The sequence below is a fragment of the Struthio camelus genome, chromosome 1 (genome assembly GCF_040807025.1).
Source record: "Struthio camelus isolate bStrCam1 chromosome 1, bStrCam1.hap1, whole genome shotgun sequence".
NCBI lineage: Eukaryota > Metazoa > Chordata > Aves > Struthioniformes > Struthionidae > Struthio > Struthio camelus.
The window spans coordinates 144,162,737-144,178,874 of record NC_090942.1 but is presented as its reverse complement, the minus strand read 5'-3'; the positions used below and the strand labels follow the sequence as shown (position 1 = coordinate 144,178,874).

At 34.8% G+C, this 16,138-nt stretch overlaps 1 protein-coding gene across 13 annotated transcripts in view; it reads left to right on the top strand.

The window, feature by feature from the left end:
- The window catches only part of STS (steroid sulfatase), a 115,206-nt gene that overhangs the window by 34,686 nt on the left and 64,382 nt on the right, over window positions 1-16,138 (top strand). For all 13 annotated transcript variants that reach the window (XM_068921491.1, XM_068921577.1, XM_068921543.1 and 10 more), the window contains 2 exons: window positions 1,180-1,603; window positions 10,092-10,228. In XM_068921491.1, the coding sequence (XP_068777592.1) occupies window positions 1,180-1,603; window positions 10,092-10,228 (561 nt within the window). The remainder of the gene's footprint in view (window positions 1-1,179; window positions 1,604-10,091; window positions 10,229-16,138) is intronic.

Here is a 16,138-nt window from a genome sequence, read left to right as displayed (position 1 = left end):
ATTCCATTTTATATGTTTTCTACCAATTCTATACTGGAAGCTTATAGAACAAAATATTTCAGATTTCTTTCGGCTTTGTTATGGGGATGAAGGTTTACTGGGTTTTGGAGGGTTTTTTTGTTTATTTCTTTTAAGATCACAACCCTTGTCATCATATTTAGTTATTGAGGTCATAATTATGTCATAGAGATATAGAAAGCATAAATAATTTGATATAGAAAGTAGAAATAAAATTTGGCCTGGCAATATAAATTGTCATCTATTTTATCAAGGATGACACTGAAAGTTTTTGTCAAGTATTTGACACATGTCCTTTCTGAGACTAGAAAGCATTGATCCAAGCGTAATTTATGTCAGTAGGCTTAACTACAATCTATTACATTAAGTCAAGATGAATTTGTAGGTTTTGTTAATTATGCATTTGAAATAAAACAGAAATAGAATTTTTTCCCACTGTGACAAAATGCTATGAGAGGCAATATTTGGTGGTAATTTACTTCTTAGTGTTTTTTTTTCTTTTTGTATACAAATATATTTATTTATTTATTTGTATTTATATATCTGTCTTACCTCCTTCCCCTGCTTCTACCCACCCAAAGTAAGAAGAAGCAATAATTAGTGCTGATAATGTCAATTGGCAATTTTGGATATTTTGCAATCATCAGAGTAATAAATGCTTTGGTAATTTCAATGTTCTTGTTTTACTTCCTCTTTGTTACAGTTTTCTTTTTTAAAGCCAGTCAAATGTGAATGATTTGCCTGATAAATTTCAGAAATATGGATAATTCCATATTGGCTCTTCCTAAGAAAGTAATAGCTGGTACAAAACTGTATTTTATTATGACTACTTAACTACACATGCAGGAGGGCTTCATTTTCAAAGTTAACTATCTGTTAGAGCTCTGTTGCTCTGCAGTGACCTGCTAGCCCGCTCAGAATTTAATGGTCTCTGTCAGGAGCTATGCCAAGCTATTTCTAACTGAAAAGAAGAGCAAACTTGAAAAAAAGTCTTTGATGAAGGTATAAAGAAAGGGTTGGGAATAAAATAGACATGCACACAATAAATGTTGGGGGTGGGGAACATCAATCAGATAGTGACAGTTTCATATTTGGAAGGGTGCACATTGTAAGTCTGATGATTTAACTACAAAAATACTCTCTGTCCCTATCTCTTTGTAGGAAAGTGGCATCTTGGGATGAGCTGTGAAAGCAGTAATGACTTCTGTCACCACCCCCTCAGTCATGGATTTGATTACTTCTACGGACTTACCGTGACCAATCTTAGAGACTGCAAAGCTGGGCAAGGCAGCGTATTTTTGAAAGGAACTGAAAAATCCATTGTTGCCTCCATCCAAATCATTGGAGTCACTCTAGTCTCTTTGGCAACAGTGCATTTTATTGGTATCCTCAAAGTACCTTTCCAAGCATTGGGCTATTGCTTTTTAATAATTGCTATTTCACTTGTGATTTTGCTTTTTTTCTTTCATAATTTTCGATACCTGAACTGCTTCTTAATGAGGAACCATCAAATTATCCAGCAGCCACTATCCTATGAGAACCTTACTCAGAGACTGACAAAAGAAGCTGTACAGTTTATAGGAAGGTAGGTTTTTGACTGCACTGGACGTTAATGCTGGCATTTCACAATAATAGCATCTCTTCAAAAGTATAAAATGTGAACTGGTGTGCAAGAGGAAGATGTCTTTATACGTTATCATGATTTTTTTCTTTAAAATATGACTGAAGGTGGTAGTTAACCTACTTAGTGAAAGCGACCATTTTACAGTAGAAAGTATGTATACATCAGGGAAAACCATAACTTCGTCTTTTTCTTAATCTCTGGTGTTTTCTGTGGGGTACTAATTATTTTTTCTAGAAAAATTACAAACTAGTTATGTTTACTTGTTTCAGAATGTCTTCTTAAAAATATTAAACTTTTAACATTTTTTAGGATTTCCATTCTTGAGAATTTCGTATAACTTAAAATATGAAATATCTTCTGTAGTATGACTTAATTATATAAAAGTTAGCACAATGTAGGGTCATAATTTATGAGTTTTCTGCAGTAAGAAACTGTTCTTCGTCACTGATTTGATGCATCCATTAAATGGCATTCATAAAGCCAATTTCTTAAAATTACTGTGATTTTGGGTGCACAATTTTCATACTACATTCATTTTGAAAAGATCTGATTTACAGAAGTTTGGAAATCAATGTTTTTTTGAAAGCAGTATTTTTTTAATATGAGTCATACTGAGTGACCCCAACATTGGGTGTACAAGGCTATCCCAAATAAATAAAAAAATAAAAAGTTAATCAAAGATAAAATCATATTTTAAGACATAAGAAGTCCTTTAATTCCTGTTCTGTAAAGCAGGTAGCAGATAGTAACGTGAATATATTCACATAGTATCATTACTGAATGAAAACTTATAGCAAAGAATATGAGGATAATTTCACTAGACTTAATGACCGCATGGAGTAGTGATGAAGGCTTTTAGCTAGAAAAGTTGCTCATCTAAAATACTGATCTTTTACTGCAAATTTTCTATTTTTTCAGTCATTACAAATATCTGATGTAGCCATCTGTACTCACGATACCAAAACAAAATGTTTCTTGAATCAAATTTTTTTTTCGAAGTCAAAGTATTCCCAACAATCAACATTCTTACGAGTATTTACAAATGAATTCATGCTTCATTGCTTCCCTCTAGCAATGCTGATAGGCAAAGGTGCTTTCTAATCTGTTCTATTTATTTTAACAATAAAATATTTTATTTACTACAAACATACACAGACACAAACACACGCACATCTCTTTGGAAATTGCTGGGCAGAAGTTATTTGCTTAGTGACCAAGCACTTGATGATTTGTAAAAGATTCTTCCAAGAACACGTTAACTGTACGCTGGTAGATTCTCCCATGATTTACAAGCATATAATGTGCCTGCACTGGTTAATAATGTTCTGGATATATCTGAATGTTTCATTGATTTCAATGTAATGGCAATAAATTGATAGACCCAAAACAGATGAGTTCAAGATTAGGAATGGATGCTGGGAAACTAGTAACTTTCTTAACTTTGCTAATACTCATAATGTGCACAATATTATTGCACAGCTTAATGTTTCGGGCTGGCAAAAAGCATATAATCTAACTCAACATAGCTCAGTTGACTCAACTAGAGATAAATGGATTTAGATCAGCTGGGCACTTGCCCCCAGTTCTCAATGTAGTTTCCAGACAAAAATTATGTTAAATTGAAGCAAAGGTTAATAGCACATATTGGTAATTTACAGTAAACTACTTTCAGGAATGCTGCAATTATATTGAGTGTTATAACCCAGAGAATTCAGTCAATGCTAAATTAAAAAATATCCAAGCATATTACAGTATTGAGAAACAATTAGGCAATCCAAGCAGTCTTAACTGTGCCCTGTAGTGAATTCATGTGCAAAGCATATGGCCATAAAACTTGCTCCCGGGGAAAAGAGTAAATAGACTAATATACACTGAACTGACCTCTCCCATATAATGGTATGAACAGCATCAGTACTTGTTTTCACACACAGTCCATTTGTAGGGGAATAGCAGTATACAGGCAATCAGGCTGCAGCAGCAGATATCCAGCACACTTAAGCAAATAGCCGTTATGTTTTTGGAAGCCACAGTTGCTTGATCCAAAGTGTTTTTGTGGTTCCACTCCTTTCATGGAGCAGGCTCGCTCTGCCCTTGTGTCTAGCCACATGTTCAACTCAACACTGGATTTCTCACAGCGGTTTCTTTTGTTTGAGTAACATGGTAAGTAGCTTGCTACTTGCCAAGCAAGCAGTACTGTACAGCACTAATCCATGTACACAGGTATACCAGTTCAAAGAATCCTGAATTCAGAGAATTCAGACAGTCATTCCCCTTAACCAGTTGCTAATACATTCTGTCACCCAATTAAAAATCGTCAGTTTTCATGCCTATTGTAATTGATTAATTATCTTTACAATAAATATATGGTAAATCTCTGATCTTCAGCAGCTCTGGTGCATCCTATATAGCCTAATGTGCCATGTTTTCTGATCTGCATGCCCCTACCATACCACACATATTCTATAGACCTTTGTAAATTCTTTGGAGTGTAGTCAATGGACTTCCTGTGTGTTAGTTTTTTGTCTAGTTACTTCTCCATCATATTGCTAGCTGTGTGACTTCATAACATTGGATCTCAACTGGATTTCAAGCCCTCTTAGAATTTCTTCCTAGCAGATAGCTGTTATACTTACTATTCCTGGTCTACTTTTGGGGAGGGGATACTGTATTTGTTTTCCCTTAGTCTACTATGTGTGTATTACTATTTTAATGTGCTTATAGGCAGACTGAAAGACAGGAAATACAATATTTAATGCTCGGAAACTACGATGGAAAAGAATAGGTACAGTTACAAGTGTCAGATCCAATGTGTGAAAACAAATACTAATTTAGTTGTTCACACTCATTGTATGTGGACAGGTCAGCTCAGTGTATGTTAATTCTAATTACTTCTCCCCAAGAGCAAGTCTGTATACATATTGTAAATCTATTAGAATACTCTGTAGACATTACAGTATATTTGAAAGTCAAATGGAGGCTAATTATTTTATGTTAAGTTCAGTTTGGTTACCACTTATGTCTCTTCAGCATGTCCTTTAGTAAATGACCTGCTGCATAAGCAATTCAAATTTTGAAAATGCCAAAGACTTATTTTTAACTTCTTAGAAATTAGCAAGGGGAAAGTACCACTCTGTACTACCACATACCTCCCTAACAAACAAAGACAACTGACCACCATTAATAATTATAATTAAAAAAAAAAAAAACTAATGAAGTCTGACTTCTGGGGAAAATATTTGCATATCAACATATATTTATAATTGAAATTTATGATGAAAGTGATACTTGAACAATTTTCTTGCAGATTTATTGTTTTCAGTGATAGATTATCTTGCCATAATACTCAAAAGTTAGTGATGATAGTTAATAAATTTATGATTTTTAAATCTATTCTATTTCAGTCTTTGAAACAGTGATGCAAAATGTATCCATTTTTATTTTCATCTTCTGTAACAGACCTGTGATTTAGAGTTTTGCCATCTATCCATAGGTGTTAAGATTAGGCAGTTGGCATGTTGTTCAGGTCTCATTTGGAACCAAAGAATTAATAGGAGTTAGAGCTCTGAAATCAGGTAACTTTATGACTCCCACAAGAATATTCCTTATAGTTTATAGCAAAATAACAAATTATAGAGAGTTGTTCCTGTATCTTCATATACATACAATGTATATGTATAGGTATATTTTTAAAAGTTAGTAACTTCTAAGCTGTAACAACTTTATTGGAACTTCATCCCTTTTTCTCAGACCTGCGCTCCTTACCTTTAAAGAGAAGACCTAGCAGGAGGAAACTGTAAATTTTATATGCTTTAGGGCCATCTGAGAATGAAGAAAAACAGTTTAAGAATGATAAAGGACATAACTAGGTCTGTAATAATTTGGTAAGTGACAGACTACATTGTGAATGGAACACTTTTCATAAGCAGTAGATCAGCATACTGAGTTCCAAGTGTTTACGTGGGAGAGGGATTTAGTAATGAATAATAATTGTAGTAGGTGAGAAATTTCATTTTTAGCGTGCTTACAAGAACATACTTTTTGAAGAGGAGAAACAGGATTATATACAAAGGACATAAAAACATATATGAATTGTGTACCTCAAGCATTTAAAGGTTCAAATTGGCAAGGAAATATAGATATCAAAGATATCTTGGCAATTTGCATGGAAGAATCATTTCACATATATCGAGATAATGGAGGGCAATCCGCCATTGAGTTATCTTCTATGAAGAGTCCGATTTTGCATATTTTTACATTTTTTCCCTTTCTCAGTACTTTTCTACACATTTTCTAGTTCTGATAAGTTATTCCCAAGTGGTCAAGAGTTCTTTTTTTGTGATTAGAATTTTGAAAATACGAAGAGATTCTTGTTTTAAGGTGAATCCTTTAAAAGAGTGAGACACAAGTATTCATTCATGGATAGAAAAAATGCTTTTATCTCTGTTAGCAAACAGAGCAAAGTAAAATCCAGACTGAAGTCCTTCTTCAGTAAACCTAAGACAAGGTTTACTCTATCTCTTCTACAGCAACAAAGCCTAATGAAGTGCATTCAACCACTCTAGTCGCAAAGAGTCCTCTCAAATTGGTGATATCTAATCTGGAAGTAGAGGAGGGAGCCAATAAGCATATCCACTGACTGGATGTTAGACTTGAATAATAATGTTTTTAGCAAAATTTTAGTACAAGTTACAGGGAAGGAAAAGTTAGGCTTGCATCTGTGTATGCTGAAAATATTTAATCAGACTATATACATCAATGTTTTTGTTTTCTTTCATTGTCAGCATTTTAACTGTGTCTTTGGTATACTATGATTATGTGAAAAGGACACATTGTCATTCAATAACTCAAATCTTATCTACATACCTTTATAAGAAAAATATGTTTCGCTTCAATAGCTATTTCAGATAGTGCTTTTCAAACTACACTGTTATGGAGTGTATAAGACTTCAGAGATTACAGAAAAATTTTTTAGCAAACTTTCAACGCAGCACAGTGTTCACCTAACACAGGCAGAATCACGTATACCTGCTCTGATAGTCAGCTGCTATGAATCAGAGCGTCTTCACCGGTACAGGTGTGTAATTGTCTAATGGGTAGAAAATATGTACTTTACGACGGAATTTGAAGATAATTTCCCATCTAGCAATAAGATAATTTTCAGAAGGACCATACTTATCCATTATATTAGGCATTAATTTAGAGCTTATTGTGGAAAAGTAATATGGAGCCCTGTAATGTCACGTTTACATCTAATGTCCAGAATAGAATCATTTTTGAAATGTCAGCTTGATTTGAGAACCACAGGTCTATAAAATCTGAGACTCATTTATTGATCTGCGGCAGAGGCCTTAGATTATCATTAATGCACAGAAATGCAAACAAAAAAGCACAGGGAGATTTCAAAGCAGCAAGTATTTAGAACAAAATGCTGGAAGAAGTTACGGATCTGTATGTGAAGAGGGGCCTTATATTAGTTGTAACTTACTCTTTCATCCACTTTAAAGCTGTGTTGCACAGCTCAAGTCTAAACTAAATCCTTGAATATTGTGAAGAGTCCTCACACGAAATAACAAGAACCCAGTGCTATGCAATATAGAGAAGTCAGCAATAAAAAGAACAAAGGATACATTTAGAAGTTATCTAGATCAGTTAAGTATGCATTAAAGAATGTCTTATGTGTGTAATCGCTCTGACTGTGTGAGTCATGTTAGGATAAAAATTCCATGCTACATTTGAGCAAGCAAATCTCAGATCTTTTGAAAATGAAATTCCAAGTGTTTAAACTGTGTAAAAGATGATGGCACTAAATTTTCGAAGGAGCTGTTTACTGAAGTGCTTCAGTTAATAAAAGGAGAATTAAGCTGTTATTGTCAAATTTCTCTCCCACCTACTAGCTGATATTGTCATTCCATTTTCAAGGTCACAGTAAAAGTAGTCAGTTATGATTCTCCTCAGATAGTTTTGGCAGGAGATAAATAGGTGCTTCAGATCTTTTTATAGGATATTAAAAGGTGAGACACTTCTCCACCTGACAGTGAACTGTCAATCAGAACCTGTCAATTTCAGTTCCAAAGAAGAGAATGATTTAGTGCCCCTTCCATTATCGATCATTGATTAGATGACTTTTCATGAAAGTTAAATCTTTGTGTCAGTTCCATTAAAAAAAAAAAAAAGGATTATTATCTCTTTAAAATAACATTTATAATAGACACTTTTGACACTCACCTTTAACGATACTTGTATACATTTAGAAGTATACAGTATACAGTATGTGGCATTAGAAAAAGGCAGTTTGCGTGAAAAAATAAATTATGCCTGCATTACCGTAGGTGTCTACTAAATTTCTGTGGTGTTTTACCCCAGAACATATGCGTTAGTATCAATTCAGTTAACTGCTTTTAAGGAAGAAATCAAACATAATCTCATACTGGAAAGATAAAATACTGTAAAAAAATGTAAATTGAAAAAAAAAATCAACTGCCTTGTAGAAATGTTATTTAATGAAAGGTCAGTGTCATATCAATACCCATATTAAATAGTAAACTTATGAAATGATTGTATGTCTTTTTGACTTAAAATACTGACATGTTTTCAATTTATTTGACACGGAAGTCTACTGTATTATTTGTTGCTACAGTAATGAAAGGTTCTTTACATATATGACCTAGCTTGTATTCTACCAACTTTCAACAAATACAGCCTTGCAATATCTTTTATGAAAATGTTTCACTTTATTTTTTAGAAACTGTAGTTCATGATATTAATGTTTATCAATACTAAGATAATACAGTATTTATGCAGAAACATATGAAGAAAATTCAAATAATTTTGTTTTAATTTTTCATATAGAAGTGTTCTATTTGTTCTGTGAATATTAGAGCAATTTTCTAAAGCAGGAGAAACAGTTTATGAAGAAAAAGTCTCAGTCAGAAACACACTTATCAAGTGAATAATCTGGATAGAACTCTCCTGTTTTGTGTGTAAGCATGGCTGCCTATGCTGGTAAAACGGAAAGCTTTAACCATGCAGCTTCCACAAAAACGCATTCAACCAAAGAGACAGGAAAAAAATCATGAATATACTAGATTAAACTTACTCATTTTAATTTGAGAATAAAAAGGTGATATTATATAAATCCCTTTTATTAAAAGACTTTTATTTTTGAGATTCTTGATTGCTAAAGGTTAGGGTTTTTTTTTTTTTTTCATTCCAAAGGAACAGTTTGTGCATACATATGTTGTTCCCGGCCTTTAAAACATGTATGAATCAACTGTATGAGGAAACATATAGTATCCCTTTTGACTTTGACATGAATTGCAGATATTACCCACTACAAAGATGGCGAGGGGTAATATGGTCAATAAAACTAAAATTATTCTGTAATTACCTCTGTGTTTTAAGGTGAGATTCAGACAGGTTTTCTGCGTAGTGCTTTTCTGATTCAACTGAAATTTACAATTTGCGTAATGTACTACAAATGCTGTTACAGTGTGTAGCAGTAAATTTGGCTAGCGCTCAGCACTTTTTCTTATGCATTATTTATAGAACTTTACTTAAAAGTTCTCATCTGAGTTGTGCTTTCACAGCCTGCTGGAGCTAATCATAAGTATCATGTTGACAGATCACATGAACAACAAAATTTACAGAGAATCTATTTATTGCACTCTGATTTTCTTTTTTCTCAGTTAGGAAGCAGACTGAAGACAATGGAGCGTGTTCGTTACTGTGAGAGGGAAAACAATCTTTATATTAGCATATATTTCAAGATTATTATTTGTGCTTTGGTACAGCATGTTTATAAGTGTTATGTACTAATCACTTGCATACACATACATCACTAAATTATAAGATTTTGTCATCAGCTTTCTTCCAGAGTGAAGACAGAGAAAAAATTCTAGTATGCTGGGTTTGACATTCTCAGAGATATTACTGATATCAGCATATTTGCAGGCTTATTTGATCCTGGTCCTCATAAAAGTCTAATTAATTGATAAGCTTCCATAAAATGACCTTGCAAGGAAGATAGTTAAGTTTCACAGTATATGTAATTCTGAAGGGTATATGTTTTTGAACACTTATTGCTGCGCTTTTTATATGTGTAATTGTAAAATGAAGAAAGAGAACACTGCTAGATTCTTGGCTGTAACCAACTCCTCTTTCAGTATATATAACAAACAGTACTTAGTTACATTTCTTTATTGATTTTTACTTTCAATTCAATACACGCTTAAGAATGACTTTTTTTTACTCTGTGTGTTCAGTTTACCCAGTAATCAGTTACTTTATCCTACCTGGTATTCCTTTATTCCTTTTCCTCCTTTTTTTTTTTCTTTTTTTTTTTTTTGAGCTCCACTGTAGAAAGATTTGTTTGTAGAAATGTTATTATAAAATCCACTAAGTATTTCTTTTGATTTTATTTTGGTTTTTATGCGTTTTTTTTTTTTTCCAGGAACACTGATGCACCATTTCTTCTTGTCCTGTCTTATCTTCATGTCCATACTGCTCTATATGCATCAAAAAATTTCACAGGAAAAAGCAAGCATGGCTTATATGGGGATGCGGTGGAGGAAATGGACTGGAGTGTAGGTATGTTGCATATGCTTCTGACATTGATGGAGGGAATTCCTGGTAGAGTCTCACTCATGTCCACTGAATGTAGACTTCTGCAAACTGGATGCGTACAGTATATCTGAGCTACTTGCCCTTTATACTTAGGGGAAAGAAATGCATGATTAGAGGCATCATTAATCTCACCTCTTGCAGTATCTATTTTAGGGTCAACTTAATTGTTTCCTAGAAATGCCTGTCCTTTTTTAACTATGAAACTAGCTTGTGTGGACTTATTAGAGATGTAGACATCTTAACTATGGACATTTAAAGCAAAGAAAGTTGAATCCAACCCCAAGAGTTTCTGGGTTCTTCTGGGTGTCAGCTGGTCTTGAAGATATTGTGACTCTGCAGGTTATCTTCATTAATGGGTATGCTAACTCAAAAAGTGATCATATGGTACTGATATTAAAATAATTTCAAATAAAGTGACTACAGTCAAAACAATTTGCTAATTATTTTAGTGACTTTTCTGAATCAGTGAAGTCAGTCAGGTAAGAGCCGCTTCTGTTCATTAAAAATAGTCAAATAATTTGCCCTGCAGAGCCTTCCATTCTCTCTCAGGCTTGCGAGCAGCCAGTCATTAGAACTTTGAACAGGCTTCCTTTATCTCTAGACATCTTGTAACGACTTTCTGATGCCAGAAGTATCACCTCTGAAAACAATTCCAAGTTCATGTTTGAAATAATCATAATAGACCATAGCAGTATAAGGAGCTAAAGATCAACTTGCTTTCCTCCTTCCCACGTACCCCAAGCCAATTCTGTTTTTGGTGCAAACCACTACAAAATGGTTTTCTTCAAGAAAACAGTTCTTGTTTATTAGATTGCTATAAACAGATACCTAACTTTGAGGCACACATGTTTTTAAACTGTGCAAGCATATACAGGTAAAATTATGTATATTTCTTTTCATATTTTACGTCAAGAGATTCAGGCTACAGAAGATGGAGGAAGAATGAGCAGCACAGTACATTTAGTGGTTGCTAATATGTTTTAAGTTTAGTGCAATATTAGCAAAAATTAACAAATGTTGAAAAACTTTGTGTGAAACTCTGAGATGCTTAAGAGGAAAATCTGTCAGTGTGGGAGATAATTAGATTAAATAGAAAGACTGTTCCATAGATAGATTTTTTAAAAGAGAGAATGACTTTCATTCAAGCTGTATTACCCCCTGAAACTTTATTACTCTTGGGTGTGGCCATCAGCATGTAGTCAACCAAGTGCTTGCATTAGGTTCGTGTATGCACACAGTCTATCACTTCTGTTTGCATCTGCTATGTAGTAAGCTACTGAGCATTAGCTGGTCTTTACTCTCTGATATTTTTTTTTCACTATTTCACAGTAGTAAGTTTATTCTAGCCTAATTGATTATTTCCTGCTGTCATTAGGTTTTGCTGCCTCCTTCAGGAGAGGGTTTAAACAACAGGTGGAGATTTAGTTAATGGTGCAGGAGTGATATCATATTGAAAGCCACTACTTTCTTCCAAAATGACAAGAAGCGCTTAGGAGATGTGTCACACATACCAAACTGTAAGCCAGCAATGTATTATTAAAAAAGCTTGGGGTAAGTCAGAGATCTAAATCTAGTAATAGCATAAGAATTTCAAATTTTGTGTAATGTGGATTAGGTAGATACAATGTTAAAGAGGAGATGCATGAGTTTCCTTGTGTATTGTCCTTTACAGTTGGATACAGGAGCATCGGGGGCAGCAGAGCTATTTCATCAGGAAAGATATCTTCATCTCGTAGAAAACAGTGTACAAGCTTTGAATTTTGCTTCAGCTGAGGGTCTGGTTATTCAGTTTGGCCTATGTCTTGTGAGACTCTTGTGTTGACAAGTGGCGTATTTGCTCCAGGACGCAGAAAATGTGTTTAGGTCCTCTGTTACTTTCTCCTCCTTTATTAGAATGATGAAAAAGAGTTATGGCTGACATTTCCAAAGGACACTGAGGGAATAATGTAGCTTTTCTTTTTTCAGTTGAAGGGAGTACTTCCATTAACCTCCACTGAAAATTCCAATCTTAATGCATTCAAGTATGTCAGACAAAGTAGATTTATTCACCGTACTGGTGATGTCAGTTACAAATATTTTCTTGAAATGCCTCTGTCATTTACATTAGGAAAGTCAAACAACAGTGTCTAGAAAAGCTGAAAAAGTGAAAACTATACGCTTTCCCCAAAGGGAGGTTTTGTCATTTGTTAAACTGAAATGAGTATTTATGTGTAGATTTAATGTAATTTACAAAGATAATAAGACAAAACAGCCCGGATATAACAATAGGCTACAAAATCCTCTAATTAAAGACAACCTAGGCATAGGAAATAAAAACAAATCTATGGAAAAACACATCATAGCACAACATCAAAAATGTTGGACAACTGGTAGGAAAAGAAGCACCAACATCAACTCAGTTCTAAAAGAAACTTACAGTGGATGATCTGCAGAGTGGGAAATATTGTGGAAAACCCTTATGCAATGTAAAAAACAAAGGGAGGAGAGAAAAGCAGAACCAAAGCTATAACTCTCAGGTACTAGTGAAGAAAAAGTTATATCAAGATTGGAACCGTGAATGCAATGAAAAATTGTCCCTGATTTGAGAGAACAACTTGAATCACAAAGAAGGCTTTAGCTTCCACTTGCAAGAGAAAAAGCAACGCCATTTCTAAAAGTAAGACAGAAAAATTTACTCAGACTGATCTTAATAAATCTTAAAGAAAATTGTTCATTTTCATATATTTCTTTATTTAGAAACAATCACCTAATTGAGCAATAATTTATTTAAAAAACTGTCTCAATGCTAGCAGGAGAACAAACCTAAAGACAAATGAATGAAATACTCCTTTAAATGTTTCATGTTTGTGACTCGTTAAACCAATATTGAAGAGTATGATTACAGCCCATGTCAAAAATACTAAATACAAAGTCTCTGGATAATCTTTGGGGCTACGTATTTCTACTGCTTTTGCATACTTATGTGTGTTTAACAGAATTCAATATTTAAAGCATTTACAGTCATAATGTCACTGCATGTGACAGGCTTTAGAGAGTTATTCTCTGGCTAATAACATTAATTTTGTTTCAATGTAGGCTAAGTACCTTATTATTGCTATTAATTATAACTCATATGAGAGCAAATGAAATAACCTTTCAGTCTAAAAACAGAAAAAGAAATGATGAATGAATGGAATATTATCTTTTTCTTCCTTCCATTCTTCTTTCCTTCCTTCCTTCCTTCTGCTCTTCCTTCTATCCTTTAGAAATCCTTCCATCCTTTTAGAAATTATTTATACCGTAAGTTGCATTACATTAAGCTCTGCAGAGAAGCACCTGGGAGTGCTGGTGGACAACAAGTTAAGCATGAGGCAGCAGTGTGCCCTTGTGGCCAAGAAGGCCAATAGGATCCTGGGGTGCATTAGGGAGAATGTTGCCAGCAGGTGGAGGGAGGTGATCCTGCCCCTCTCCTCAGCCCTGGGGAGGCCTCACCTGGAGTCCTGTGTCCAGTGCTGGGCTCCCCAGTACAAGAGAGACATGGCACTCCTGGAGAGAGTCCAGCGGAGGGCTACAGAGATGATCAGGGGACTGGAGCATCTGTCCTACGAAGAAAGACTGCGGGAGCTGGTCCTGTTCAGCCTGGAGAAGAGAAGACTGAGAGGGGATCTCATCAATGTCTAAAAGTATCTGAAGGGAGGGTGTCAAGAGGATGGGGCCGGTCTCTTCTTTGTGGTGCCTAGTGACAGGACAAGAGGCAATGGGCAGAAACTGGAACACAGGAAGTTCCATCTGAACATGAGGAAAAATTTGTTTCCTGTGAGGGTCACAGGGTGTTCTGTGAGCAGTGGCACAGGTTGCCCAGAGAGGTTGTGGAGTCTCTTTCCCTGGAGGTATTCAATACCCGTCTGGACGTGATCCTGTGCAGAGTGCTCTAGAGGACCCTGCTTGAGCAGGGAGATTGGACTAGATGATCTCTAGAGGTCCCTTCCAACCTCAACCATTTTGTGATTCTGTAATTTAATCTAAAACAGATCACTGAAAAGAGTTTTGGAGCCCGCTGTAGACTTGCATGCAAGCTGTTTGAAGATACGCTGTTTCAACATCATTTTCACAAACAGATGTTTCTTGTTCTGTTCCTGTTAAGAGTAGCGAGACTATGAACACGTTTTTAATCCTTTGTTGAGCAATCACAAATATATGGCTCAAGCACGAAAAAGTCTCAGAAATTGTAGTCTGGCACAAGCTATGTGCAATGATCTAAATATTGATCTTTTTCTTGTAAAGAAGAGCATATATGTTTAACTTTTTGCAGAAATTCATAAAGTAGAGTTGTATTAAATTTCTGTCTTTTGTCTCTCCTGATTATACATTGTTTTATGGCATTGGATATAATCTGAGTTCCTGTTTAACAAAGGCTTCTGTAGTTCATGTAGTTTCTCCTCTCCTGACTCATAGACTTTCTTTTACCGAAAAAATAAACTAGAAAGACATCCAGACTTTATATGCAAATGGAGAGAAGGAGACTGTGCCGTTGCTTTGTCTGATAGGGTTTTTTTTTTTTCTTTTTCTGATTTTTGGTCACAATTAGAAAATAGGGATGACAACTATAAGAGTCATACAGAGTTCACTTGTTAGCATAGATGACCATCACTATTTTGAACTCTTGGTTTTTTCTTCTAGTTTCTTAGGAGGCTTAATTTATTTTTTTCAGATTGTTATTAAAACCAGCCCAAACAATCATCATTTTCAGGTCAGATCTTTTTAAATTTCTGACCTTAATCCTCAATAAAGCTCCATTGACTTAGTTGACTTCAAACCACTTGTTGATCTAGCCCAAATTGCTCTGAAGGCAAAAGCAACAGTGCAAAATTTGATAAACTGTTGCCTTGACTGAGTTAGCAGCGCAGAAGTCTCTAACACCTGAATCCCTGTACTGGATCACTGTCTGTCATTGTGAGTGATGGGCCTAACTTTTTAACTAGCAGTACTTCTCTAGCTAAAACTTTGGATATCTGAATAAATAGAACCTTACCTGAAGGAACAACTAAGACTTGTCAAAGCATTTGTGATACTTTGTAGCATAGAGACAAAATGTATGGGGAGAATGGGGCCTGCAATGAACATAGCAAGGGAGAAGTAAAATATTGCTCATTGAGAAAGGCTAGCTAGGTCATAATTTAGTATGGCCACTCTTCACACTGTATTTATTGCTTTGATTCAGTTGTCATCACAATAAGAATTATATCTATAAACAGCTGTGGCTTCACACAGAGTTTTCAAAGAGGAGGGGAAGACAAAAGCTCTACCACGTCAAATTCAGATCTTTGTTCACGAATCTCTTTACTTATTCAGTAATTAGTCTTCACAGTTTTGTAATAGAGATTATATCAATGCATATGTTCAGGTATGGGTTTATTTTCTGCAGTGCCTAAACGTGACAAGGAAAAAAGGAAATCCTGATAGGCCTTTCATCTGATGAATATGCACATATTTAAATAGATAATATATATATTGTATGTATTAATCATTTCCTCTGCCACTGACTACTGCTGTCACTCTAGCTCTGAAGTGATATGTATCAAAGGTCTAAGTGGAAACCCTTCCAATTTATTATAAACCATTTTTATCTTCTCCTGTGGCTTTTTTCTTGGACCCCACTGTTTTATTAAGAGATGGTAAGAACGTTTTCAGACATAAACTGACAGCTACTTATGGAAAATTGTATGATAATATTTTGGAGGCAGAAAACTGAAATTTGCCCACGAAACACTCAGTAAAATTCTTCCTCTGAAGAAGATGTCGTAAAATCTAAAGAACTCATCAAAAAAAAAAAAAAAGGAGGATCTAAATTTTATAGCCAAAGAGTTCTCGAGGTGCTGACATAGTACATTCCCT